Genomic DNA, 27,229 nt, shown 5'->3' with positions numbered 1-27,229 from the left:
TAGATTAGCATTTATTGTTTTCGTCTCTGGGAGAGGCGCACATAAGGCAGGCAGCCGTACAACACTATACACTAGTTTCCAAGTTGGCCGCCTCTTATGGTACCCAACCCAGGAAATTAGGGTTGTATTAAATGATGCTGCTTAGCTGACATTAAGACTTCCGACCCCATTGGACACCAGCCAAGACCAGCTTGTTGTTGACTTGTCCATTTACATTTAATCTTCTCCAGCACATGTTACGGAGGCTGACAATAAGCAGAAATATTTGTATGACTCACCCACCTTGCCCCTACAATCCTATTGTTTATGCCCAACCAGTCACTCTAGGTATGGTTTAATATAGGAAATGTCCAGATTTGAGACATGTTAATGTGTCTTCTCTTTTCTGCGGTGCCATTGTGCAGGTGCTTTGAGAATCTGAGCGATTCACTTCACCTTGTTATGCCTTCCCTTCCCCCCCTCCCCATTTAATCACATGATAACTGAAAAATGTGAGGGTTATAGATGGATAGAGTTGTGTCCCTGTGTTCGCACTACAGTGGTACCTCGGGTTACATACACTACAGGTTACATACGCTTCAGGTTACAGACTCCGCTATCCCAGAAATAGTACCTCGGGTTAAGAACTTTGCTTCAGGATGAGAACAGAAATCGTGCTCCGGCAGCGCAGCAGCAGCAGGAGGCCCCATTAGCTAAAGCGGTGCTTCAGGTTAAGAACAGTTTCAGGTTAAGAACGGACCTCCGGAGCAAATTAAGTAGTTAACCTGAGGTACCACTGTATACCGTTCAAGCACATTTCCACCCTCAAATACTTCTGGGCGCTGTAGTTTACCCCTCACAGAGTTACAATTCCCAACAATGCTTTAAAAAACTACAGTGTCCAGAATTCTTTGAGGTGAAAAATGTGATTTAAAGTAAGGTTACCAGATGTCCATGTTTCCCGGGGGAAAGTCCCTGGATTTACACTTCAGTCCCCATACAAAATCCATTGAACTTGAAAAGTGTCCCCGGATTCACTGAAACAAATCTGGTAACCTTAATTTAAAGGAATTGTGCGTGTGCATAAGCTGTAACTTGTAAAGGAAGCTGTTACGTCAGTCTGGAAACAATCTACTGTTGTTTCTACTGTTACTACTGCTACCGCCAGCAACTAATAATTTATGATAGGTAATTTATTATTAAGAGATAGTTAGTTCATTAATAATAATAATAGCAATGCCCATGCCTGCCTTCTGGTGTTTGTGCTCTGACAGCATTCTAAATGAGTTGAGAGAGACGACAGATACAACAGACCTTCTGTTTCGACGTGCGCAGACTTCATTAGGAGGGCGCAGGTTGCCAGCTGCGTCTCCAGTTTCCCTTAGCAGTTTTTCAGAAGCTCGGGAGGAGGAGATAGAGCAGCTTCCAGAATGGCTGCTGAGGGAGCTGCTGAAAGGGCAGCAGAGGAGTCACTCCATTGGACTCATGGAAAATATACTGGAGAGCGAAAGCGTTCACCATCGCGTTGACTCATCCAGAAGCCAATGGAAAGGAAAGGTATAGTGAATTCTCTTGCTGGGCTCCGAAGGGCTTTTCAAAATGGCAAATGCTATGAGAGGACGAGGAGATTCTGAATTTGTTGGATGACAATGGGCTCGCTGGCTTCCCATGATGTCAGAGAGCAGTTCCCTCTATAGAGTCAGTTAGAACCGCACAGCACACACTGCAATCTCCACTGAAAGCCACTTTGCAGACACACACCCAACAACCACCTGGAACATGAAACAAAGAGACAGAGGTTCATACACCATGGTTCCAACTACTTGCAAACATTACGGACAAGGTAGGAATCGCTTGGCATGGGGAAGCCTTTTCCCCCACAGCATCCTGATAGCATATGCTCCGGGTCTGGTCCTATCATTAGGCAGAATGAGGCAGCTGCCTCAGGTAGCGGATGATGTAAGGCGTCATCTAGTGGTAGTGAGGTTTTGGAGGACTGGGCTGTGTGCCAAAGTGGTTCACTGGTTGGGTGGAGCTGCTACATTAGCTTCCTGACAGGTGAGTCACAGTGATTTACTAGGAGGGGGGGGGAGGAGCAAGGCTGCGGGAACATAGGTTGCAATGAACTGAAAGGTGTCCTCAAGTAACATTAAATCCATGAGCACCTCCCAAGTCCTAAAAGGGGCCCATGTGCATCATCATTTAATTATTCCATTTTTATTTTTATTTTTGTCTTGGCAAGATTGAGCAGCAAGTAACTCTGGAACAGCTTCAAAAGCTACATGTGGCCTTTCAGGTATGACCATCCCAATGAAATCATATCAGTGTATATTATTTCACTGATAATGTATATCATTTCACTCTGTATATTGTTTCGCTGTTAACATATTGACTGGAAACATACTGTTCTCTCATACCAATTACAGAAGGACACCTATTTAACTTGCATTTATGCCTCAGAAAGTTTGGAGTAAGAAAGTATTGAGAAAGTGTGTTCATGAATTTTGTTAAGAGATTTGTGTCTGCAAGGGAGCAATGTAATAATTACTGATGTAATGCAATGCAAGATAAATATCAGTTCTGTTCATAGCTGTCAACATTTCCCCCTTTTTAAGGGAAATTCCCTTATTCCGAATAGGATTCCTCACAAGAAAAGGGAAAAGTTGACAGCTATGGTTCTGATATGTTAGCTTGCAAAGATATCTCAAGCTGGGCTTTGTGGGCCCTGTGTGCAGCCCTCACCTGCATCCATATCCTTGTCCTCTCCTCTCTTCCCCATGCACTGTAGTCAGCCAGGTGCTGTGGAACATAAGAGTCTCCTGGACCCGGTCAAAGGCTCATCTAGTCCAGCATCCTGTTGTCACAGAGGCTAGCCAGATGCCTCCTGGAACCTCTCAAGTAGGGTCTTAAGTCAGGTCTTAAGGTCCAATGCATCTTAAGGTCCAATCACTTCCTTAGGGTTAGATGCATCAAACATCTCTTGGGAGTTCTGGTTTCATGGACTTCTAAGGGTTCCCTATGAGCAAAGTACTGACAAGTGTCCTTGACATGGAGTAGAGAGAGGCTTTCAGCAAAGTCTGTTAATAGCCACTTCTGAATGAGTGAGAAGCATAATGAGTTTTTGTTTGGCTTGCTTATGTGCCTTTAATAAAAGAAGCAGTGATCAGCAGGCAAATTGTATTATGATGACCTGGCACTAAATGTTATTACTTGCTAATTATTGAACAGCAAACTGCTGTTAAAGCGACAACCACAGAGCAGGATCAAAAATAGGCAAACCTAGAAGTGAATCAGGTCTGCCTTGTGACATCGAAAGCTGCTCAGGGACAGGGTCCCCAGGAACCCCAATACACTGGGAGTGTCTATCCAATTTTGGGCAAAGACATGAGATATAAAATATCTTTGTGCTTTATGTTTGCATTCAGGTTTGATCTGTCCAGGGAGAAAGAAATAGGACCAGAGTGAGGCTCTCTTGGCAAGTCTGCTGCTTCATAATAGCACACTATATTTCCTGTTGCTTTATCTGCTTCCAGGACTTAGAAATTAATGGACATAAGTATTTGGATGTGGAAAACTTCAAGCGCACGTTGAAGAAATGCATGGGGTCACAAAATGCAGTAAGCAAAGCACAGTTTGAAAATCATACCGCAATGGCTTAATACCATAGATGAGATGGAATGGGGAGAGGGGGAGGGGGAGCACTTTCTGTCCTGTATTTAGGCTCCAGTGCTCTACACACTGGAGTAAGTCAGTGTTGCTTGCATCAGTGTAGATATGCATAGGATTCTACTGTTAGCCTCTGGCTTCCATGCCCTTAATCTTTGTGGGTGCCACCATTTGGGGCAGTTCATGTTTGCTGGATTGAAGCTAGGAACTACCTCATGTAACCTTGACCATTTGTGTGTTAAAGGTTGTTGTGTACATCCTTTGCTCTTACAGAGTGATGAACAAATAGAAAAGCTTTTCATGAAAATTGACTGTTCTGCAACTGGCAGAATTCGTTGGGTAAGTGTCTATTGGAAACCCCAGTAAGTGATAATTAAGTAAATAATTGCTTAAAATAGGATGTGACTATGAATGAGGAGTACAACACTTATTGGAATGAGTGAGTTACAGATAGGTAGCCGTGTTGGTCTGCCATAGTCAAAATAAAAAAATTCCTTCCAGTAGCACCTTAAAGACCAACTACGTTAGTTCTTGGTATGAGCTTTCGTGTGCATGCACACTTCTTCAGATATATTCTTATCTGAAGAAGTGTGCATGCACACGAAAGCTCATACCAAGAACTAACTTAGTTGGTCTTTAAGGTGCTACTGGAAGGAATTTTTTTATTTGGAATGAGTGAAAAGATGATACCAAGTCACGGAATATGCCTCTGAAACAAAGATGTTAATGTCTTTCTCTATAAAACAGGGCACTAAATAAGTCCAGCCTTTCTCAACCTTGCATCCCCAGATGTTGCTGAACTACAATGCCCATCATCCCCAACCACTGGTCCTGCTAGCTAGGGATGAGAGTTGTAGTCCAGCAACAATTAGGACCCCAAGGCTGAGAAAGGCTAAAGTATGCTATGATTTCCCTTGCCCCACGAGGTGTTAAGGTGGAGGGGCTGATTCTCAGAACACAAACGAAACTAAATTTCTCCTCCAACCATACACATGTATAAGATTGCATTATCAATGTGAAGTTTCATCCTTAAAGTGTGGACACTGAACTTCTTAGTGATACAACAAGGGTCTTGCTTTCTCCTATAGTTGGTGCCTCACAATGCATACATTACCAACATTTGTTGTTGTTTAGTCGTGTCTGACTCTTTGTGACCCCATGGACCAGAGCACGCCAGGCACTCCTGTCTTCCACTGCCTCCCGCAGTTTGGTCAGACTCATGTTTGTAGCTTTAAGAACACTGTCCAACCATCTTGTCCTCTGTCGTCCCCTTCTCCTTGTGCCCTCCATCTTTCCCAAATACCAACATTAGTTGGCTCCATTTTGGCAGTGATGTGTTTATGATGGCATTGTTCCTATGCATAGTTTCTTAGGAGTAAGCCCCATTGAACACAGCAGGACTCACTTTCAAGTACATACGCATGGGATCTGGCCTCTTGAGCGCTGATACAATGACTGTCACTTTTTTCCGCCCCAGCATGACTTCTGCACATACATGCAGCTGGAATATGCTGAACAACATGAGTCATCTGCCCGGTTGAAAGCGGTCTCTTTTGCACTACCTGCCACCATAAAGGAGATCCCACATGGAGAGCCTGTGCTGAAAATTTGCTCGCTGTTGGATAGCACATTGATAACAGCTCGAGAAGACGGACATATTTCCTTCTGGTCACCACAGCTCAAGCTGATACGAAGCAAGATGGTGTTTGTATGTCACATTTTCTCATGTCATAGGTTCTGGGATGGCCGGTTTTACTTATTTATTCATTCTTCAAGGAGCTCAAAATGGCAAACATGGTTCTCCCTCTCCTCATTTATTCCTCACAAAAGCCCTGTGAGGTGGGTTATGCTGAGAGGCAGTGACTGGCACAAGGCCTGCTTATTTATTTCAGTTTATATGCCCTAAGTTCTGGCAAGATTACATTTTAAAAGTTCATCCTCATTCACCTGAACTTCCTTAACATAAAAGGTTTGTGTCCTCCTGTCTTCTACCCAGGACTGTCTGTACCTCAGCTACTTTTAGTTTAATTTTCCTTTGAAAAGATGAGAGCCAAAGTATTCATGATTCAGGAATGATTGCTTATTTCCCCACCCCTTATGTTTAAATCCTGCCTGTTTTTCATCATGGAACCCAAGGCAGCATACTTGTGTGTGGCTCCAATGCAGTCCCCCATCCAAACCCAGATCTACATTGCTTCAGCAAGATGGTGGCCTCGTGTGCCTTCAGACCATACCTTGGAGTTGGCAGGCAATACTTAACTTCTTGCCTTTTCTCTTTTTTAAGGAGAAAGCCTACAGAAAATCTAAGTGGTTGATGGATTTCACTGTCATGACACCATATAATAAGTTGATATTGGGAACTGGGTAAGTGCCCTATGCGCAAAAGCCCAAACAAAAGCCTGTTACCAATATTTCTTTCGTCCAAAGCTTTGGGGTTGACTGGAGAAAGCTGCATAAACAAAGCAGTTTGGGATCTTGGCCAGCATTACAGGGTTGGCACAGCAGACAGGGCATTGGCTTCGGGGCTAACTTGATGGGATGATGGAGATCAGAAACAGAATCTCTTGTCTCTTTGAATGTTAACAAATTGAAGCTGCAAGGGTTCCTCAGTTAGGGTCACAACTTGGGGGAAGGTTTTGAACCCTTTTCCCAACACTGTTTTCGGAATGAAAACCCCTCCTTCAAATGCTAATTGCCTCCTTATTATGGGAAACCAGTTCATACAACCCATGATGGTAAAATATATAATATTTCAACTTTGTGACAGGGATCGCGAACTTCAGCTCTATGAAAGCTCCAACTTTGAACCCTACCTTCAAATTAGTGGTTTAGAAGCTATACCTTTGAATGTGGATTACTGGTAAGGCACTCAAAATTCAGGTCTTATGTCAATTATCTGCTAATAATTATGGCATACTTCTATATGTGTGGCTATATCTATTATTACACTTATATCCTCTTCTTCAAGCTCAGGTTGGTTTACCTGGAACTCCCAAGCAGGCCCAGAATCAGGACCCAACACCCTCTAGTCACTGGCGGAGGAAGAGGAGTGCGGGGGGAGCGCACCGCCCCCAGCAGTGCGATCCCCATCGCGGCTCCCCCCCTGCGCTGGGTGCCCCGCCCCCAGGACGTGTGCCAGCCCTGCCCCCGCCTGCTCTCCACCCCCCAGTGCTGGAGCATGAAGCTCCGCCACTGCCTCTAGTAGCTACAAAGGCCCCAGGACCTGTTCTGAGTCTCCTTGGGCTGAATGCCAGCCTGTGTTAAGTTGTCATTTTAATTTCCCCATGACATTAAATGCCACTTTGATTTCTCATGATGAATGCCCAGAGTGCTGATTCTATAAAGCATGACACCACAGGAAGGGAGAGTGTCATGGTTTTATATACTTATGAACTACTGAAGATTTATTTCATGTTTGAGACCTTAGAATTTTTATAACAATTGGTTAACTGTGCACTGCATGAAGACAAGCTGGCAAAATCAATAATAATAATACTAATAAAGGTAAAGGACCCCTGAAAGTTAAGTCCAGTCACAGACGACTCTGGGGTTGCAGCACTCGTCTCGCTTTACAGGCCGAGGGAGCCGGCGTTTGTCCACAGACAGTTTTTCCGGGTCATGTGGCCAGCATGACTAAGCTGCTTCTGGCACAACGGAACACCGAAACCAGAGCAGCACACGGAAACGGCGTTTACCTTCCTGCCAGAGCATTACCTATTTATCTACTTGCACTGGTGTGCTTTCGAACTGGTAGGTTGGCAGGAGCTGGGACTGAGCAACAGGAGCTCATCCCATCGCGGGGATTCGAACCACCGACCTTCTGATCGGCAAGCCCAAGAGGCTCAGTAATTTAGACCACAGCGCCACCTGTGTCCCATTGGCAAAATCAATAGTTTGTGCTAAAACCTTGGGTGTTAACATAATCTCCTTTAGATATGTCTTCAGGTTTGTCTTGGAAGTTATTGGGCAATCCAAAATATTATTTTGGCTCAGAACACTGATTTTAAGCAATACTTAATTTTTCTTCCTCTTTGTTTCCCCCCTCCAATTCAGCTACACAGATCATGATGAATGCATGATTCTTTATGGAGATGACCAGGTGTGTATTGGGGTAAAACACTTGCTAGGGAAACTGTAGGCCTTAAAACTCAGTGGGTGGGAAACCCAGCTTGCCACAGCTGCTGTTTAATTCCCTGGATTATGGAGTAGATATGTAGGGAAAGTACAACAGATAGCAAGAGAATGCCAGAGGTTGTACAGTATTGGCTAGATGCAGTATGTATGGCAAAGCAGAGGACTTTCAGACAAGCAAGGTTGGACTAAGGGAGATCCCTCTCATACATACCTCTCGTACATAATTTTCTAATGGGAAATCTCCCTTGCAACCATGCCTGCGTCCATAACTACATGAAAAGCAGGCAATCAGTACAGATTCCCTATCAATAAGAACAGCTGCTGCAAGAGAATTGTACTCATCCTATTAATCTCAGGGGTTTTGTATTCAAAAGCCTGAAAGCCTCCCGATTGTGACCTTCCTGCAGTTTGTTTTCAGCATGTTTCTTTGTGATTGCAGGGCTGTGTCAATATCTTGCTCATCTGCTCTGTGGGAGAGGTCCTAAGGCAAGTGTTTGAAAGTGTCTGTTGAGAATTAAAGTAGACATTTCGTTAATCATTCCACAAAAGGTGTGCTTCCAGTTGCCAACTTCCCTGAGCGACAGTAGCCACAAACCTGGAAACAGAAAATAATTCCTAGAAGAGGCCCCGTTATCTTGGGAGGTTTAGAGCTACTATTGCTGTGTTTCTACAGTGGGGGCTGTTTAACACGGCTGATGCAGCTAGTAAGTTTGGATTCTGGAAACCAACTTTTCTGGGTACAGTAAGCAGTACACATTCAACTTGTGCTCATTCAGCTCATTTGGCAAAAAATGAATGGATGAATGAATGAAAAGGGGGTGGAAAGGGGACAGGGTTCTCGGGGAAATGACTTTGTCAATCCCACATGCCATTGAACCCAATGGGTTTTGATTACAGTGGTACCTTGGTTTGCATATGTCTTGGTTTGCATACGTTTTGGATTACAAACACATCAAACCCGGAAGTGCGTGTCCCAGTCTGCAACCTTTTTTTGGATTACAACCCATTTTTGGGGGGATTACGAACAAATTTTTTTTGGAGGCCCCATTGGCGAAAGCGTGCCTTGGGTTACAACCTGTTTTGGTTTACAAACGGACCTCCGGAACAGTTGTAAACCAAGTACCATTGTATATGCGATTTTGGCTTTAGGCATGATCCCTGGAACGTAACCCCCGTATAAGTTGGTGGTTTGCTGTACAGGGCCTAAGCTCTTCTGCAATACACATGACCATGTGGCAACTGAACTCTAGTGCAGAAGAGCATTATTTCACTGCTTCCCTGTCTCTGCTCTGCTGCAGATAGAAATAAAAAACTAACAAAAGGTTAGGGTGGCATCTAGGAGGACATTTTCCAGCTGAACAGAAGGGGAATAGGAGCATCTACTCTTCTTAACAAAGGGAAATAACTTGACTCTGTGTTTCAGTACTTAATTGGAAGGTCATGCAAGAACTCAGGGCTCTCTCTAGCCAGTTGTGCAGTGTCCTCTTCAGTCAATTATGAAGGTGATTCAATTGGCTTTAGAGCCCACAAATGAGAAAGGTTAGGGACCTACGAGGTGAACTCTGAAACAACAGAATGCGCTGGGGCTCTGAGAGCTTCCACTAACGAACTCACAACATTTTGCAAATCACAAAACAAAGGTCAGGTGCTTCCTATGGCGATAAATGGCCAAATTAGGAATCCGATAGCATGGACAAGCTTAATTATTTTTCTTTAATGTTATTATGTTCTCTGAACATGTTTCAGAACGTGGAAAAAGCTGCCCAAATCGGAAAACCTTCCAAATATTAGCCTTGAGAATGCAGCTCTTTCTCCTAATGTCACTTACATCCGTTGGAAAGTTCATGGAGACTGGGTTACTCAGGTAAAAATTGTAAATTTGGGCCAAATACAATTATAAAACAATCTTAACAACACAACATGATTTAACCAATATTTTGTAGGATTTTGATAATGTATTATTGTTTTCTGTCTTTTTAGCTGAAATACTATGATTCTATTAAAGCAGTCATTTCTGCTTCAAGCCATGAGCCTACAGCCATAGTAATAGGTAATTATATTTCTGCTTTTGAATCCAGGAAATTGTTCTTACATGTTTCCGTTTGCTTGGCTTATATACAATTTCTTTTCCTTCCCATGTTACAGTGTTGTAGTCACGTTACAAGTGCCATCCATGTGATCAGTCAGGATGAAAAGTTTAGAGCAGGGTGAGGAACCCCTGGCCTCCAGAGGTTTGATTTTTGATCTGATTTAATAGTTGTACTCTGCCTTTCAATTGTTGAGCTCAAAAGCAGCTCACAATAATCACAGTAGTGTTAGAAAAGCAACGAGCATTTCAATCACAATAATATCAAACACACTAGTATATAAATAAAGCAAACAACAATAAATTCATCAAAAAGAATTAAAAGTCGTGTGGCATATACCAACAGGGAAAGGTTTGAGCTTCTTTTGGGAAAATCACAAAAATCCAGACATCTTGCCAATTTAGAAGTAATACACATTTTGAGGGCCCAAAATTACCTAACTGGCTGGAGCAGACAGATCCAACAGGGCTCTGCTTATGTACTTCTAATGGCAGGTTCTACTTGTGGTAGATTCGCGGGTGGCGCTGTGGGTTAAACCATAGAGCCTAGGACTTGCCGATCAGAAGGTTAGCGGTTTGAATCCCTGCTACGGGGTGAGCTCCTGTTGCTCAGTCCCTGCTCCTGCCAACCTAGCAGTTCAAAAGCACCTCAAAGTGCAAGTAGATAAATAGGTAGCTGTGATGTATTGGGAAGTGAGAAAATGGAGGTAGGCAGATGTGCAGATTACATGATTGGATGTTGAGGCCTTTTGTGTCTTCTACTGTCAGCTACGTTATGAAGGCAATTTCTCTTCTCTCCAGTGCTTTTCAACCAGACCCCACACACCCCATGTCCTATAACTATCTGCCTATTTGACCAGTGTATGAAATCATCTTTCCCTGAGAGCAGTTTCTTGATGCCTAAATGGTCTTATCTGTCAGACCTGTCTGTAGAGTTCAGTGGTGACCACTGAAGATCATATTTACATGTTCTTTCCTTTTACCTGGAAAACTTCAAGCACTGCAAGAATTCTCCCTCCTGTTTTCTTAAATATTAAAATGGTCTGCATTTTCCAATCCCAAAATGTGAGAGTGTTTATTGTGTATTATTAGTCGTGTATTATTGTGTATTATTAGTCGTCTACTTGAGGCCTGATGGTTGATTCAGAAACATTTGCCCTTCTACAGGTTGCGTTGTGGGAGCAACCAATGTTGAGCAACAGATGAGGGAAATAAAAGAACACAGGAAAGATTCCAAGGCAAGGAAAGCACAGTCGGTCCTAGGATCTCCCTCCCATAGAGCTGAGGGGGATCAGATTGTTTTTCGAGTTCACAAAGGAGTGAAAACATTTGCACTTAGTAAAAAGAATAACCTTCTTGTAACTGGTGGGATGGATCGAATCATTCGGATGTGGAATCCCTATATGCCTGGGTAAGATTTTATTGCATTGCTGCAGCTGTTCTTATGAGGTTTGGTTAAACTCTTTGTGCCATTAGTTATAAACTATTATCATTTAGAACAAATAGATTGCTGTGATTTGTCTTCTGAAATACTGCATAGATGAACCACAGCTAGATCAATAAACTCTTAATGAATCCTGGAGTTTCCTGGGACGAGGGATGGATTGTCAAACCACTCTGCGAACTGTAACTCTGTGAGGGGGTCTCCTAGCAACACTCAGCACCCCTTAACAAACTATACTATACGATTGCATGGAGCCCGGACAGCCCCGTGGTTTTCTTCGGAGCTGAGGACGATGAAACAATCGCTGAGACAGCTAGAGCATCGGTGGCAGAAAACTCACTCCGAATCTGACCGGACACAGGTTAGAGCTCAACGTCGAGCGTACCAAGTGGCGATAGCGACGGCGAAGAAGACTTTCTTCACCGCCTCTATTGCATCTGCAGAAAATAGTAGCAGGAGACTCTTTTAGGTGGTTCGCAATTTAACGGAACCACCTTTACCACCGGGGCCTTGCAAAGACCCCAAGATCTCCTGCAACGATTTTGCAAAGTTTTTTGCAGATAAAATCACTCATATTCGGAAGGAGCTAGACACCACCGTGGGAGCAGGGCTGGGGCGGGAGAGTGCTAGAGCTCTGTCTGGTCAAGTTGTATGGAATCAATTTCAATCTGTTACCCCCGAGGATGTGGACAGGCTGCTTGGACGCGTGAAACCAACCACCTGTCTCCTTGATCCTTGCCCATCCTGGCTAATAAAAGCAAGCCGGGAAGGGCTGGGCGATGGGCTCTGCGGGGTGGTGAATGCTTCCCTCTGTGAGGGAACATTCCCAGATCTGCTGAAAGAGGCGGTCATTAAACTGCTTCTTAAAAAAACATCTTTAGACCCGGCCAGTATGGCTAACTATCGCCCAGTCTCAAATCTTCCATTCTTGGGCAAGGTGATTGAGCGCGTGGTTGCTGAACAACTCCAGGCACGCCTGGAGGATGCGGACCATTTGGATCCCTTCCAATCAGGATTCAGGCCTCATCATGGGACTGAAACTGCCTTGGTCGTGCTGGTTGATGATCTCCGGCGAGCTAGGGACAAAGGTGGGAGTTGTTTCCTAGTTCTGCTGGATCTCTCAGCGGCCTTTGATATAATCGACCATAACATCCTTCTGGACCGTCTAGAGGGGCTGGGAGCTGGGGGCACTGTTATACAATGGTTTCGCTCCTTCCTCCTTGGCTGTGTTCAGAAAGTGGTGGTGGGGGATGAGTGTTCAGACCCTTGGGCCCTCACTTGTGGGGTGCCTCAGGGTTCCTTCCTCTCCCCCATGCTTTTTAACATCTATATGAAGCTGCTGGGAGAGATCATCAGGGGGTTTGGACTGGGTGTCCATCAATATGCAGATGATACCCAGCTCTACCTCTCTTTCAAAGCAGAACCAGTGAAGGCGGTGAAGGTCCTGTGTGAGTGCCTGGAGGCGGTTGAAGGATGGATGGCGGCTAATGGATTGAAGTTGAATCCTGACAAGACAGAAGTACTGTTTTTGGGGGACAGGGGGCGGGCTGGTGTGGAGGACTCCCTGGTCCTGAATGGGGTAACTGTGCCCCTGAAGGACCAGGTGCGCAGCCTGGGAGTCATTTTGGACTCACAGCTGTCCATGGAGGCGCAGGTCAATTCTGTATCCAGGGCAGCTGTCTACCAACTCCACCTGGTATGCAGGCTGAGACCCTATCTGCCTGCGGACTGTCTCGCCAGAGTGGTGCATGCTCTAGTTATCTCTCGCTTGGACTACTGCAATGAGCTCTACATGGGGCTACCTTTGAAGGTGACTCGGAAACTACAACTAATCCAGAATGCGGCAGCTAGACTGGTGACTGGGGGCGGCCGCCGAGACCACATAACACCTGTCTTGAAAGACCTACATTGGCTCTCAGTATGTTTCCGAGCACAATTCAAAGTGCTGGTGTTGACCTTTAAAGCCCTAAACGGCCTCGGCCCAGTATACCTGAAGGAGCATCTCCACCCCCATCGTTCTGCCCAGAGGCTGAGGTCCAGCGCCGAGGGCCTTCTGGCGGTTCCCTCATTGCGAGAAGCAAAGCTACAGGGAACCAGGCAGAGGGCCTTCTCGGTAGTGGCGCCCGCCTTGTGGAACGCCCTCCCATCAGATGTCAAAGCGATAAATAACTACCTGACATTCAGAAGACATCTTAAGGCAGCCTTGTTCAGGGAAGTTTTTAATGTTTGATGTTTTAGTGTGTTTTTGGTTTCTATGGAAGCCGCCCAGAGTGGCTGGGGAAACCCAGCCAGATGGGTGGGGTACAAATAATAATAATAATAATAATAATAATAATAATAATAATAATAATAATAATAATAATAATAATAATAATTATTATTATTATTATTATTATTATTATTATTATACAGGATGAGTTAGGAGGAGCCATGACTTTTTAAAGCGGTATGATACTGCTTTCAATGTTTAATGCTGGCAGAACCTTTGTATCAACATTCAGGCCTGTCTGCCAGAGAGTTATTGGCCGTTATGGTGATTGAATCCAACTGGTGTCTTAACATTGCATGAAAATCTGAGGCAGGTAGAGTCAAGAACAAAATAATCACAGGTCATGCCCGCACGATACATGAAAAGCTCTCTTATACCACCTCAACAGTCAGGGCTTCCTGAAAAAGAATCCTGAGAATTGTAGTTGGTGAGTGTTCTACCCGCTCTCAGCACTCTTCACAAACTACAGTTCCCATTATTCTTTATTTTTTTGGTGGTGGTGGGACTGTTGAAGTGGTTTAAGAACACTTAAAATGTATGATGTTCTCCACCTCCCCCCTCCCTTTTATTCCTAAGAGAGAGCCAGTGTAGTGTGGTGGTTAAGAGCGGTGGACTCGTAATCTGGAGAACCGGGTTCGCGTCTCCGCTCCTCCACATGCAGCTGCTGGGTGACCTTGGGCCAGTCACACTTCTTTGAAGTCTCTCAGCCCCACTCACCTCACAGAGTGTTTGTTGTGGGGGAGGAAGGGAAAGGAGAATGTTAGCCGCTTTGAGACTCCTTCAGGTAGTGATAAAGTGGGATATCAAATCCAAACTCTTTTCTTCTTCTAATGTAACCCTAATGTCTCAACAAATGAAACTGACCTATGGAAAACATAACTTGAAAAAAGAGACATTGTGCATACCTGTGTAAACCAAGAAAACTTTAATAAAAATATTTATTTATTTATTTATTTTTAAAAAAGTATGGTGTGGATGTGGCCACACTGCGCTAGCTCATCCATCTTTCTCACTTGGTACAACAATTCTCCCTCATTCGTATGTGTTTCAGTTACAGTGGTGCCAATGTTAATCCATCTCTTTTGTTTCATTATATGTTTGAAGCCGCTCAGTCTTTAATGTTCTGGTTCAATTGCAGAAGGCCAACAGGCATGCTCAGAGGCCACATGGCCCCTGTCTTCTATGTCCACATATCTGAAGAGGATAAAATATTCTCCATGTCAACAGACAACACAGTGAAGGTCTGTCTCTGTTTTTTGCATGCGCTGAGTTACACTTGTCACGTCTTCAGTACTTTCTCTTTAGCGTGTCTCAATTATTATTTTTGCAGATTTGGGATGTTGAGGACCAGACTTGCTTATTCACAGCCTGTTCAAAAAACAGTGGAATTAAAGGAGAGATTAGTGCTTGCCACTACATACCAGGCGTAAGATCGCTCTGCGTTGCCACGGATACACTGGCTATTCTCCATCTAAGACTACGGTAAAAAGAAGAAGAAGAAAGCAAACAGACCAGAACTCATGGTCTTAAAGCCAAACTAAGTGTTTAAATGAGTGTTCATGGATATGTTTATTTTGGAGAAAAAACTGCCATTGAGTCCCCAATCTGGAAAGTGTTTCTAATCTGGATTGGGGTCCCTTGCCAGTTTGCTGCTGAAAATCAGCCCATGCTTGACTTAGAATAATAGAATAATAGAATCTTAGGGTTGGACGGGACCCTGAGGATCATCTAGTCCAACCCCCCCCCAAGGCAGGAATCTCAGCTAAAGCATCCATGGCAGATGGCCATCCAACCTCTGCTTAAAAACCTCCAAGGAAGGAGAGTCCATCACCTCCTTAGGGAGTCTGTTCCATTGCTAAACAGCGCTTACTGTCACAAAGTTTTTCCAAATGTTTATTCGGAATCTCCTTTCTTCCAACTTGAAGCCATTGGTTTGAGTTCCACCCTCCAGAGCAGGAGATGTTAGCAGTAAACCATGAATTTGGGGTGGGAGGGAGTAGCCAGGGGAAAAAATAATTTGACACCAGGAAACTAGTTTGAGGCCCAATCCAAATTGGGGTCATTCTCCGAATTGGGAAAACTCTGGTTGCTTTTTCTCTAAAAGAAAAGCAGCATGATTACTCACGTTTGTTTAATCACATGATGAACAACACATAGTACAGTGGTACCTCAGGTTACAGACGCTTCAGGTTACGGATGCTTCAGGTTACAGACTCCGCTAACCCAGAAATAGTACCTCGGGTTAAGAACTTTGCTTCAGGGTGAGAACAGAAATCGTGTGGCGGCAGCGGGAGGCCCCATTAGCTAAAGTGGTACCTCAGGTTAAGAACTGTTTCAGGTTAAGAACGGACCTCCAGAACGAATTAAGTTCTTAACCCGAGGCACCACTATAGTCTGGCCCTTAAACATCTAAGATCTGTATTTATGCAGGGGTGTAGCTAGCTGCTCTGTCACCTGGAGCGGCAGGGGCAGGACGATCCGCCCACGGGGGCGCCACGGCGATCCGCCCAGGGGGGTGGCACGGTGAGCTGCCCACAGTGTCCGCCTGGCAGACACAAGCCCTTCGCTGCTGTTTGGGGCAGCGCAGGGCCCTGAGCCACCCTGTCACTCCCAGGAGAGACGGGTGCCTTGGGCGCGCTGCAGACCAGGCCCCGCGGCAAGTGCCGTGCCCCATGGTGTGCCATTTTGTCACCCCCTCAGGGATGACACCCGGGGCAGACCGCACCCCCCTCTCCCCTTTTCCTACACCCCTGTATTTATGGAGAATGGAATACTAGAAACTGCTGCCAGCCAGGGTTAATTTACAGAGATGAAAACATTACAAAACCACAAAATGTTAAATTCCATGTTTAATTTCAAACCTTTTAAAATTTTGTTTTTGAAAATAATCTTGATGAGATCCTGGGGTGTTGTTGGACTGTAAAATATGGAGAACTGAGTTAAGACAGGAAAAATGATAAATGGAGAGAACTGACATTGACAGATCCTTCCACCCCAAATCTTAAAGCAAATTTTTATAATGGGCTAGTGCCTCAAGCCCTTTAAGTAGTCAACAGCACCCCTGCCAGCCCCAGGTGAGGATATTTAGCTCAGCAGACACATCCCTGAACTCCAACTATATTCACATCAGCTGTGCATACACACCTCCCTTGCTGTATAAGGGACAGGTGACAGAACCTGATTTTTTCCAGGCTGATTCTCACTTAACATTAAGCAGCAAGAGTTAATTAAGTAAAAAACCTCCCCACATTTCCCACATACTGCAATTCTAAATCAGTTCTGGCGAGGCTGCCATCCAGACAAGCCCCATACAGGTGTTTGATCCTCACTTCTTTTGTTTTTTATTCTCCATAAGGAAGATTGCCTCCAGATCCTCACTTGGTTACTTCCCATAAGAAGCCAGTTTTGTGCTGCAAGTTCAACGAAGTGTTCAGGCATGTTGTGAGCTGCTGTGAGGGTTCTGTAAGTGAAACGATACTGTAAAATAGAACCAACTCCATGTATTTCCTAATGTGTAGCTGTTCCATTTTGACACATGTGGTTGAGGTTTTTGTGTTTGCTCTCTGTGCATAGAACTGGACTAATTTTTACTTACTCTTTCAAATGTGGGCTATGGAATCCTGACCATGGTGTTTATTCAGATGCTTTCCTATGTATGTGTGTGTGTGCATTTAAGGTGGTCAAGGTGTGGGACTTTGATAGCGGAAAGCACTTATTTGAATTTGGCAACGCTCATGGTGGTTCTGCGGTAACCTGCCTCGCCTTCGATCCTAGCGGAAGAAGGTATGTTTCTAAATACGCCCTTTGGGGGGGGGACCCCCACTCTATATAAATTTTAGCTGTGTGTCCCCACCCCTGGCACACAAGTATCTATGCAGGTGGAATAAACAATGCATTTATTTCATTCACGTTCTAGACTAATCACAGGAGGACGAGATGGCTGTTTGAATGTATGGAATTACAACAATGGGCATTGCTTGCACACGTTGAAAAGAGGTAAGCAGCATGCTGACGCAAGCGGCCAAAAATGTTATGTCTGTAGAAAACTCATACGACTTGGATGTCACAATGCTCCTGTGCTTTTCTTACCTGCAGAAGACGAAAGTGACGAAGTCTGTGGCTGCACCTATGTGGAAGTCAACAAAAACAAGTAAGCAATGCAGACCATAACCAGATCTTGCCATTGAAGGGCGACATCTTAGGGAAGGAGCGGTTAATTTATTTATATTCAGGTGCATTTCTCTTCTCCATATGGCATTCTGAGAATCTGACATGTATCTTTGTCACCTAAATTGCCCCCCCATGAGTGTTCCACAAAATATCCTTGCTGTAAGGATGAAATATACAGTGGTGCCTCGCAAGACGAAATTAATTCGTTCCGCGAGTTTTTTTGTCTTGCAATTTTTTCGTCTCGCGAAGCACGGTGTCGGAAAAGTTTTGGAAAAGCTTCAAAAATCACAAAGTCTTCAAAAACCTCAAAAAAGGCTACCACACCGCGTGCTATGAGTTGCTCCTCGAAGTCAAGTCGCAAATGTATTAACGGTTTTAAGAAAAAGGAAACAAACTTGCAAGACGTTTCCGTCTTGCGAAGCAAGCCCATAGGGAAAATTGTCTTGCGAAGCAACTCAAAAAACAAAAAACCCTTTCATCTTGCGAGTTTTCCGTCTTGCGAGGCATTCGTCTTGCGAGGTACCACTGTACTCGGAGTCCTGTAGTGATTTCATGCTCTTTATTGCAGCTTGTAAGACAGTGATTGAATTGCCCGCCAAACCTCAGGCTTTTATATACATTATTTACACAATGAGTCCCGTCTGATTGGCTGATTCTGCTTCCCTGCTGGAGCCTGATTGGTCTTTTCCTGCAAGCCAATCCATTGTTGCATTCTACTATCCTACCAGCCTAATAGGCTGATTAACTTCCTCCTGGAGCCTGATTGGTCTTTTCCTGCAAGCCAACCAGTTGTTGCATTCTAGGATCCTACTTGCCTATTGTTCTAGGATCCAAGCTTAGTACATAACAAAGGACTTCTTCACCTTATACTAAGTGAGACCATTGATGGTGGCTCCTCTGCTTTTCAGAGTTGGCCTTTCCCACCTTCCTGCTACCTCAAATGCTTTTCAGTTTTTAGGCAAGGAAAGCTAAGGGTTGAATGTGCAGCCCTCTGCAATGCAGAGCCTATGCTGTCACACTGAGCTATGGGGCTTCCTTTGGATTGCAAAGGCATTTGATCGTGTATGAATACATACAATAATGCTGCCAGGAAAAAATAATACTAACACCTTGGGTGCCTTTAGCAGGTGTTTAATATGTAGAGATTAGCTGGTAATGCTTTGAATGGCATGCAGCCAAATGTGGTCACCTGCTAATTCATGCAGATCAAAAGCCATTTATAAAGGGGATACTTAGAGAGACCTGCTCAGAAGTTGTCAGACAGAATGCACACTGCCACATTCCCTACTTGCTAAAGACCAGATCAGGTAAAGAGTTGTTGCAACATTTGTGTGTGGAATTCCTTGCGGCTTGGTTCCGTGACGGGGTGAGCTCCTGTTGCTCGGTCCCAGCTCCTGCCCACCTAGCAATTCGAAATCATGTCAAGTGCAAGTAGATAAATAGGAATCGCTCCGGCAGGAAGGTAAATGGTGTTTCTGTGCGCTGCTCTGGTTCGCCAGAAGCGGTTTAGTCATGCTAGCCACATGACCCAGAAGCTGTATGCCGGCTCCCTCAGCCAATAAAGCAAGATGAGCGCCGCAACCCCAGAGTCAGTCACGACTGGACCTAATGGTCAGGGGTACCTTTACCTTTACCTTCACCTTTACCTTGCTAGTGGGTATATGCTATGCAACTGTAAAAAAAAAAAAGTACTTCCAATTCCTATTCCATCCCAAAAGGATACCATGGTCACTGATATCAAAAGGTCCAGCAGAACCATCACGCTCCCCCTATCCAATTCTTAGTACAAATCATTCACCAAGGTGACCAAAGCTATCTCTGTCCCATAATCAGGCCTGAAATGGATCTAGATCCATCTGTCTCCTCCAGAAAAAAACCCCTGGAGCTGAGATATTAGAAACTGGCCGATAATTATCCCATAATTCAGGATTCAGGTCTGGATTTTTCAGTAGAGGCCTTGCAACTGCCTCCTTTAGGCATGCCTTGTTCTAAGGAGCCACTGACCCTTCACTCACTTAGCCAGTCTCCCGCTGCCCCTTTTTTAAGAGCCAGGAAGGGCAAGGATTTAGTACAAGTGTTATGTACTGAGCTGAATAGGATCCAAAATGCAGCAGTCTGATTGGTCCTAGAACAATAGGATTCAGAATGCAGCAGTCTGATTGGCCTTAGAACAATAGGATTCAGAATGCAGCAGTCTGATTGGCCTTAGAACAATAGGATTCAGAATGCAGCAGTCTGATTGGTCCACAGGAGCCACCCAATCCAGCTCCAGGTGGAAGTGAATTCTCAACCTGATTGGCCTACAGGAGAATCCCAGAATTAGCCAATCACGTGGGGCCCATTGTGTAAATAATGTATATAATGCAGACATTCTGGGGGAACTTCCATTCCTCCTCACCACTATGAGCTGAATAAAGAGCATGAAATCCACTTTCGACTCCGAGTATATTTCATCACGTTTGGTAGCTCTCACCTTTTCAAGGATTCTGTCCACATCCTCAGGCTGGACAAATGGAAAAGTTTCCATTAACACTGGACAAGCAGAGGCCAAAGGGACCTCCATCTTCTAGAATCTCATGTTGCCAATTTGGGGATAGGCCATAGCTTAGTGGCAGAGTCTCTGATTTGCGTTTTTAGTTATTTGTTAAAATATTTATGAACCAGACTTTTTCATGGGAAATATAATTGGGGGGTGAGTATAATGCATGCAGAAAGTACCAGGTTCAACCCCAAACATCTCCAGGTAAGGCTGGGAGAGACCCCAGCCTGAAAAAACCTGGAAAGCTGCTGCCAGTCAGTGCAGACAATACTAAGCTGCATGGACAAATGATCTGACGTAGTTTAAGGGAGTTTCCTCTGCCTTGAAACAGAACCTAACCAAACTGGGTTGTGATATTTCTAGAATATGATCTAATTATATATGTAGGGTTGTCATATTCCCAAAAGTGAAAATCAGGACAAAGTTGAGTTTGGGGGGAGGGGGAGCTTTTTGAAAAGGCTTTTTTTTTTTTTAGAAATCTGGGTTTTCCTGAACATTTTGCTGATTCAGCAAAAATCTGCCTGGACGTATGGCAGCCCTAAATATACGTGTAACATTTGTTTGCTAACTCTTCTTCCAGGTACATCGTAGGTGTTGGATGGGATCGAAGGATAAACTTGTTTTATGTAAGTAGCAAAAGTGCACATGAAAAGCATTTTGATACGGTATCATGATTCATTATTGAAATTTCACATTGTGCCAAAGCACTGGGGTAGAAAATAGGTGGGGAAGATATTGAGCCTGGCCAATGGGATGGTAGAATTAAGGCCAAACTCTCTTTTTGCACATCTGGCTAACAACATTGGTGTCAGAGTCAAAAAGGGGAGGAACAAGCAGAAACAGAATCTTTGTCATAAACTTATAAAACACATATATATCCTTATGTTCACACATATGTATCTTTTCGTTTGGATGTATGTATGTTGCAGGATTCCACAGAAAACTTTCATCACTTTCAGAAACCTCAAGCCCACTGGCAGGATGATATAGTAAGATTCCACCTTGGCCTTCTTCAAATCTAAATGCCTTTTTTGTATACTTCGAAAACTCTTTATTGATGTACATGTATATATGCACATGTATGGTGTTTGATATGTAGAATTTCATATAGGTGGTATGCAGTGCAGTCTGAAGCAGGTGGAGTTCTTTTCAGCTCACTGGAACTTAACCTCTGCCTTAGTAAATCCAGAATGGCCTTACCGGGAGGCCCGGCCAGATGGGCAGGGTATAAGTAATAAATTATTATTATTATTATTATTATTATTATTATTATTATTATTATTATTATTATTATTATTATTATTATTATTATGTTAATTTATTGATGCCTTTGAATAGTATGCATGGAACTAGTTATGCTGGATTATAAAACTGTAGGACTCAAGTACATTAGTAAAAAACAGTGTTTTGAATGCATTATAAACATGCAACACCAGATGGCGCTGTAGAGCACAAAATTTGTCTATGCAATTTTACATAGCGTTTCCCCCCTTTTTTCTATGATTTATAACTTTTTATAGTGTTTTTCCCCCTGTGTGTAGATCCACTCTAAGACTAGCATTGGATGAACCGGACAATTTTAGTTTCTGCCTGGTTCTCTTTTTTTCCAGCCTTTAAGTTCACTTCTCTCCATTTCTATATCAGTTTGCAATTTTTTTAAAAAAAGTATGCATGAAAATTCAAATGTATTTTGAATGCATTTCATTTAATATATGCTTTTCTGTATGGAATTTTCTCTATAATATACACACATTTTTGCAAACAATTTCCTGTAACATAAAGCATTTAAAACTTTACTTTCACTAATATAATCATTTTTATGAGCACTTTCCCATTTGCATTGCAAAACCAGGAGACTTGCAAACTAGGAATATGCCTAGGAATATGCCTGAATATGTATTTGCACATCTGTTCGGGAAGTGCAAAATGATTTCTCATTTTGCATTTGGTAGAGACCAAATGACTACTGTTGGTTTTTCTGTGAAGGAGGGCCCAATAAGGGGGATATTCTGTAGTTTACTATTTTCTGTGAACCTGCATGAGCTGCTGAGCTTCAGCAAATTCCTAGGGCATATTTTGAGCTCAATATAACCCAGAAGTCCTGTGCATTCTAAGGGGTAAAAGTTGGTCTGCTAAAAGTTTCTACCTTATCTTTTATGAAGACTTGTTCTCGATTGGGGGGGATGGACATATAGCAGCAATATTGACATTTGAGGTTTTGTGGTTGACCACAGTTCAGTCTTATGTGGTGTCAGTTTGCAGGGCTTGAACTGCCCATTGATTGATACATGAAGTACAGCTCCGAAGCGACAAGCACAAAGGAGAACCAGCACTGTTTTTTTCACTCCCTCTCTCCCAGAACCGGGGACACAAAGAAGATATTTTGTGCATTGCTCAGTGCCCACCTACTCTCCTTGCAACCTCAAGTTATGATGGTGAAATTATTGTTTGGAATATGATCTCGGGTCACATATGTCATAAATTCCACACTTCGGTTGCCGCTGCCTCTGTTAGTACCAAACGTAAGTTCACTCATCTAAAAAAATACTGCAGAAAACAGATTCACCCTTTATCCAGGACTACTATGTTTGCATGAATCATTCTGTATGAATCATTGCCTGTGGAATTGAATAGACATGGAAAACATGGAAGTTGAAAGGTGAAGCCCATCCCAAGTTGTTTTATTGGCTAACAGGGCTGGTATGGTTGAGAGAGACACCAGTGTCTACCCCACAAGGATGTGATGCAGCCAGCTCAATATAATGACAGTTGCTGTTTTTTACAACTTTCCACTTGTAATTCGTCACCTCCCAATTTGCGGATGGGTGGGCAGGAAGTGGCCCTGCGTCTTCAGTTAAGGTCTGAAGTCTCTAATATAGCACTAGTCCCTCACAGCCCTCCTCCCTTGCAAATAGTATTGTGATTGTGAGCAGATGTCTTGGTATACAGCTCTTATTATCTTGAAATAAGGACTTTTAAACAACCATCCCTGTCCCATTTGTTACGCAGATGTTATCTGAGTTGCTATAGTACAAGCAACTGTTTGGTCTGTGGCAACTCTGCATGCATTGACAGGGTCAGGTTGAAAGCCGTAAGGAAATAAACATTGCTACATTTCGGTGACCCCCCGGAGCAGATTTTGGGGGCATGCAAGGAGAGAAAGGGCAACTCCAGTTGTGTGAATGAAATGCAACTTGCATATTGTTGGATGCAACAATTAGATTATTATTTATTTATTTTTTAGATTACATTTAGTTTTTAGTCAGTTGGCAGACTGAAAGCCTGACAAAACAGCCAGGTATTTACATTGCATTAGAAAGCTAACTGTTAGGGAGTGAGGCAGGCCTCCCTTGGGAGGGAATTCTAAAGTCTCGGCATGGTAACAGAAAAGGCCCAATCCCCCATCCCAGTTAAGTGCAATGAGACAAAGAATTTTGATTCTTTGATTCAGCATTTAATAAATTTATACCATACGGACACAAAAATGTAGCAAGTCTTATATACATTTCAGAGTTCAACCTAGCAAAACACCTTTTATCTACTCAATATGGGGTTTGGAATGAAGCATCTGAAATCCATGGGAGAGGAAATGTAAATGTAAACATCAGGAAAGTTAATGGCAGCAGTTCTTGCATGCAAAGTGTGCCTTTTGACTGTAGCTTAATGAAAGTATTTGAATATTTAATGGTGTTTCCTTTAAAGGAGCAATTCTTCTCTTTTTGCACTCCCCAGCTGTTGATGCAAGTGTTAGCCGCGTAATCTTTCTAAAGACCCGGGCGGTGAAATTTGAATCGGCTGCAGCCTCGCTTGTTTCCAATGGGCCACAAGGTAAGATTGGTGAAATGTGGTTGGTGTTGTAGCCTACCAAAACTCTAGGCAACCAAACTAACCTAGTCAGTGAAAATCATCAAGGGGTTGGAGCAACTCCCCTATGGGGAAAGGGCTTGTGCAGCCTCTTATACAAGTGGAAGCATATAGAACAGGAGTGGGGTCCTTTGGCCCTCCAGATGTGGCTCAACTGCAACTCCTGTCAGCCCCAGTGAGCATGGCCCATGGCCAGGGACGATGGGAGCTTTGGTTCAGCGACATCCGCAGGGCCAAAGGTTCGCCTGTCAACAACACTGCAGAAGGCCTTGCACATGCCTTTGCAGAGCAGGAAGTAATTGCCATGCTGATTTCTAAGGTAACAAAGCTGCGCATGCTGCTAGGATCCTGAAGGAAGGGTACCTGCAAGAGATAAGAGGCCTGAGGCTTAGGGACAGTGGAGCAGGGGCCACGGAAGGCATAAGGTCCGAGCCTTGACATCCTGCACCTTTTAAGCATTGTATAGGAGTGTGATCTACCAACTGGATTTTGTCATCGCTGTTGTACTATCCTGGGGTGCTGAATTTTAGGCATCAATTTCATTTACTACATTCTTCTGGTTTAGTCCTAATGCAACCAAGATTGACAGACTGGATTTCTTCCATCGTTATTTCCAGTTGGTGTAAATTGTTGGTCTCAAAAAAGTCACCAGAGATTCTCCCTGTGTCCCATAATCCAGTGGTCTCTGGTTTGGAGAGCTGTTATGTAGGACTGCTTGTAATCGTTACAAATCCCGCTGGTTATATGATGATTACTCAAATGTTAAGAGCCACTTCAAGCCACATGTTCAGTGTGTCGCTGTAGTTGTGAACTACAGTGAACTATGTGAACTGGCCTTCAGACATTTCTGCTTGCATGAATGCTTTGTTGCCACAAAAGTATACTTCTGCTTTGATACTGGCTTGATACTGGTTTGTCCCGTTGTTACAAATTTTTCAGGCCATCTGTATTTCTGGAGCCTGTGCACTGGGGATCCACTTATAGCAAGTTTTGCACCTGTAAGTTTTGCAGATGGGAAGTTGCCGAAATGTTTGCTGGGGTGGGGGGGGGGTTCTGTGTTTAATTGCAGCAAAGGCTTAACATTCTCTGTTTGAATGTATTGTGAGCTGAAATGTTTGTGTGATATATGTAGCCCAAAGCCACAACCATGTTAGTTAATCACATATGACCCCATGTACAAATTGCAATTAACACCAGCTTCCCAGGTGGTGTAAATCAGGGGCAGTGATTTGGCAGCCCATGGGCCAGGTGTAACTCAAGGCTGGCTTGCTGCAATGCACTTTATGTGAGGCTGCCCTTGGGTGGCACAATTGTGGTGACTGTGGTTGATGGGAGTTGTAGTCCAAAACATCTGGAGGGTGCAAGGTTGGGGAAAGCTGTGCTAGATGATGACAACCTAGATTGTTCTGGCATGGAGATTGAAGTTTTCCTCCCATTAGAATAGAGAAGTTATGTAACTGTGTTAACTAACGACGTGGTTTGCATCAATGTGTTTTCCAGTCAAGAGGGAAATCCTTGATTACCGGCATTGCCGTGACTGCTGATGATTCATATTTGTATGCCGCCGATGAGGATGGATACGTGTATGTCCATGACATCAAAGATTATGCTCTTCAGGATCCAGAACAAGAAGCACCAAAGTGTATGTCTACATGTACATTTTACTTACAGTAGAGATGTTTAGCATCTTTGCTTTTGGGTTATAGACTGACAGCACAAATACACATGTGTACTGAAAAGCAAGTCCAGTTGGACTCAGTGAGTTGCAATATCATTTACCTGGGAGTAAATCCAATTGAAATCAATGGTGTTTACTTCTAAGTAGACATGTATAGGATTGCACTTCATGTGACTTCAAACACACCACACTGTTTTTGTATGTTAGTACATACTGTAATAGGGACGCAGGTGGCGCTGTGGGTTAAACCACAGAGCCTAGGACTTGCTGATCAGAAGCTTGGCGGTTCAAATCCCCGTGACGGGGTGAGCTCCTGTTGCTCGGTCCCTGATCCTGCCAACTTAGCAGTTCGAAAGCACATCAAAGTGCAAGTAGATAAATAGGTACCACTCTGGCGGGAAGGTAACCGGCGTTTCTGTGCGCTGCTCTGGTTCACCAGAAGCGGCTTAGTCATGCTGGCCACTTGACCCAGAAGCTGTACGCCGGCTCCCTCGGCCAATAAAGCAAGATGAGTGCCGCAACCCCAGAGTTGGCCACGACTGGACCTAATGGTCAGGGGTCCCCTTACCTTACCTTTACATACTGTAATGTATGTTTTATCCATGAACTGAGGCTGGATCTAGACACATCAAAAAAGGGTTTCAGAAAAACGTGTTGTGAACTTCATAAAGGGAAAACACATTGCCGAAGGACAGGACTCCACAGCTCCATCTGGTGACACAGTGTTATAACGCACATAAAACTCTTTTTCTTTACTAATGTAGCTGTGCTCTGTTCCTTTCTGTTGCCACAGATGTGAACCACTGGAGAGCTCATTTGAATCTGGTTCCATCGTAAGTATTGGCTTAACCTTTAACAAAAATAAGTTGTGCACATGGGTTTCTAACTGGTTGTCCTCTCTGGATTGACAAATAGGTTAGAAGTTATAGATGAAGAGAACATCCTGCTATCCTGTTCAACTGATCGTACTGTTCGGTTGTGGAGCCTGGATGGAGAATACATTGGTAAATGGCACATGCACAAAACACAAGGACGATATTACTCATTTAAGAGGAATGGACAGCTTTGTGTAGGAATGCACCCTAACATAGACGGTTGACACATTAACATTTACTAGGGCTCCAGTGAGCACCCACTGCTGGTGTTTGAAGCTGTGCACATGCAAATCTAGCTGCATCTGCCCTGTAGTTTATTGAGAAATACTGCTTTTTTGATATGTTTTCTCCTCGAACTAGCTTCTGTCTAATTTGAAAACTTAAGCCATGTGCCCGTTGCAATTAAGCCGAGGTATGTACATCTGAGACAGTAATAATAATAATAATAATTAATAAATAATTTATTATCTATACCCTGCCCATCTGGCTGGGCAGCTTCCAACCAAATATTCTGGGCAGCTTCCA

General features: G+C 43.8%; 1 protein-coding gene across 3 annotated transcripts in view; it reads left to right on the top strand.

The window, feature by feature from the left end:
• LOC308589068 (cilia- and flagella-associated protein 337-like) overlaps positions 1-27,229 on the top strand; it is a 33,079-nt gene that overhangs the window by 2,640 nt on the left and 3,210 nt on the right. Inside the window, exons 2-27 of one of the 3 annotated variants that reach the window (XM_081197898.1) lie at positions 1,254-1,536; positions 2,222-2,275; positions 3,513-3,596; positions 3,919-3,984; positions 5,123-5,353; positions 5,930-6,009; positions 6,413-6,505; positions 7,699-7,744; positions 8,219-8,265; positions 9,526-9,643; positions 9,760-9,829; positions 11,033-11,276; positions 14,717-14,819; positions 14,909-15,060; positions 16,938-17,040; positions 17,255-17,361; positions 17,495-17,574; positions 17,674-17,728; positions 20,868-20,913; positions 21,217-21,276; positions 22,647-22,809; positions 24,020-24,115; positions 25,091-25,149; positions 25,652-25,793; positions 26,623-26,662; positions 26,745-26,833. In XM_081197898.1, coding sequence (XP_081054024.1) covers positions 1,254-1,536; positions 2,222-2,275; positions 3,513-3,596; positions 3,919-3,984; positions 5,123-5,353; positions 5,930-6,009; positions 6,413-6,505; positions 7,699-7,744; positions 8,219-8,265; positions 9,526-9,643; positions 9,760-9,829; positions 11,033-11,276; positions 14,717-14,819; positions 14,909-15,060; positions 16,938-17,040; positions 17,255-17,361; positions 17,495-17,574; positions 17,674-17,728; positions 20,868-20,913; positions 21,217-21,276; positions 22,647-22,809; positions 24,020-24,115; positions 25,091-25,149; positions 25,652-25,793; positions 26,623-26,662; positions 26,745-26,833 — 2,711 coding nt within the window. The remainder of the gene's footprint in view (positions 1-1,253; positions 1,537-2,221; positions 2,276-3,512; positions 3,597-3,918; positions 3,985-5,122; positions 5,354-5,929; positions 6,010-6,412; positions 6,506-7,698; positions 7,745-8,218; positions 8,266-9,525; positions 9,644-9,759; positions 9,830-11,032; positions 11,277-14,716; positions 14,820-14,908; positions 15,061-16,937; positions 17,041-17,254; positions 17,362-17,494; positions 17,575-17,673; positions 17,729-20,867; positions 20,914-21,216; positions 21,277-22,646; positions 22,810-24,019; positions 24,116-25,090; positions 25,150-25,651; positions 25,794-26,622; positions 26,663-26,744; positions 26,834-27,229) is intronic. The other 2 variants (XR_014009071.1, XM_081197899.1) reach the window with 2 other exon arrangements.

Source organism: Podarcis bocagei (genome assembly GCF_964188305.1).
Source record: "Podarcis bocagei genome assembly, chromosome: 6".
Classification (NCBI taxonomy): Eukaryota; Metazoa; Chordata; class Lepidosauria; order Squamata; family Lacertidae; genus Podarcis; species Podarcis bocagei.
This window is presented reverse-complemented; position numbering and strand designations above follow the sequence as displayed.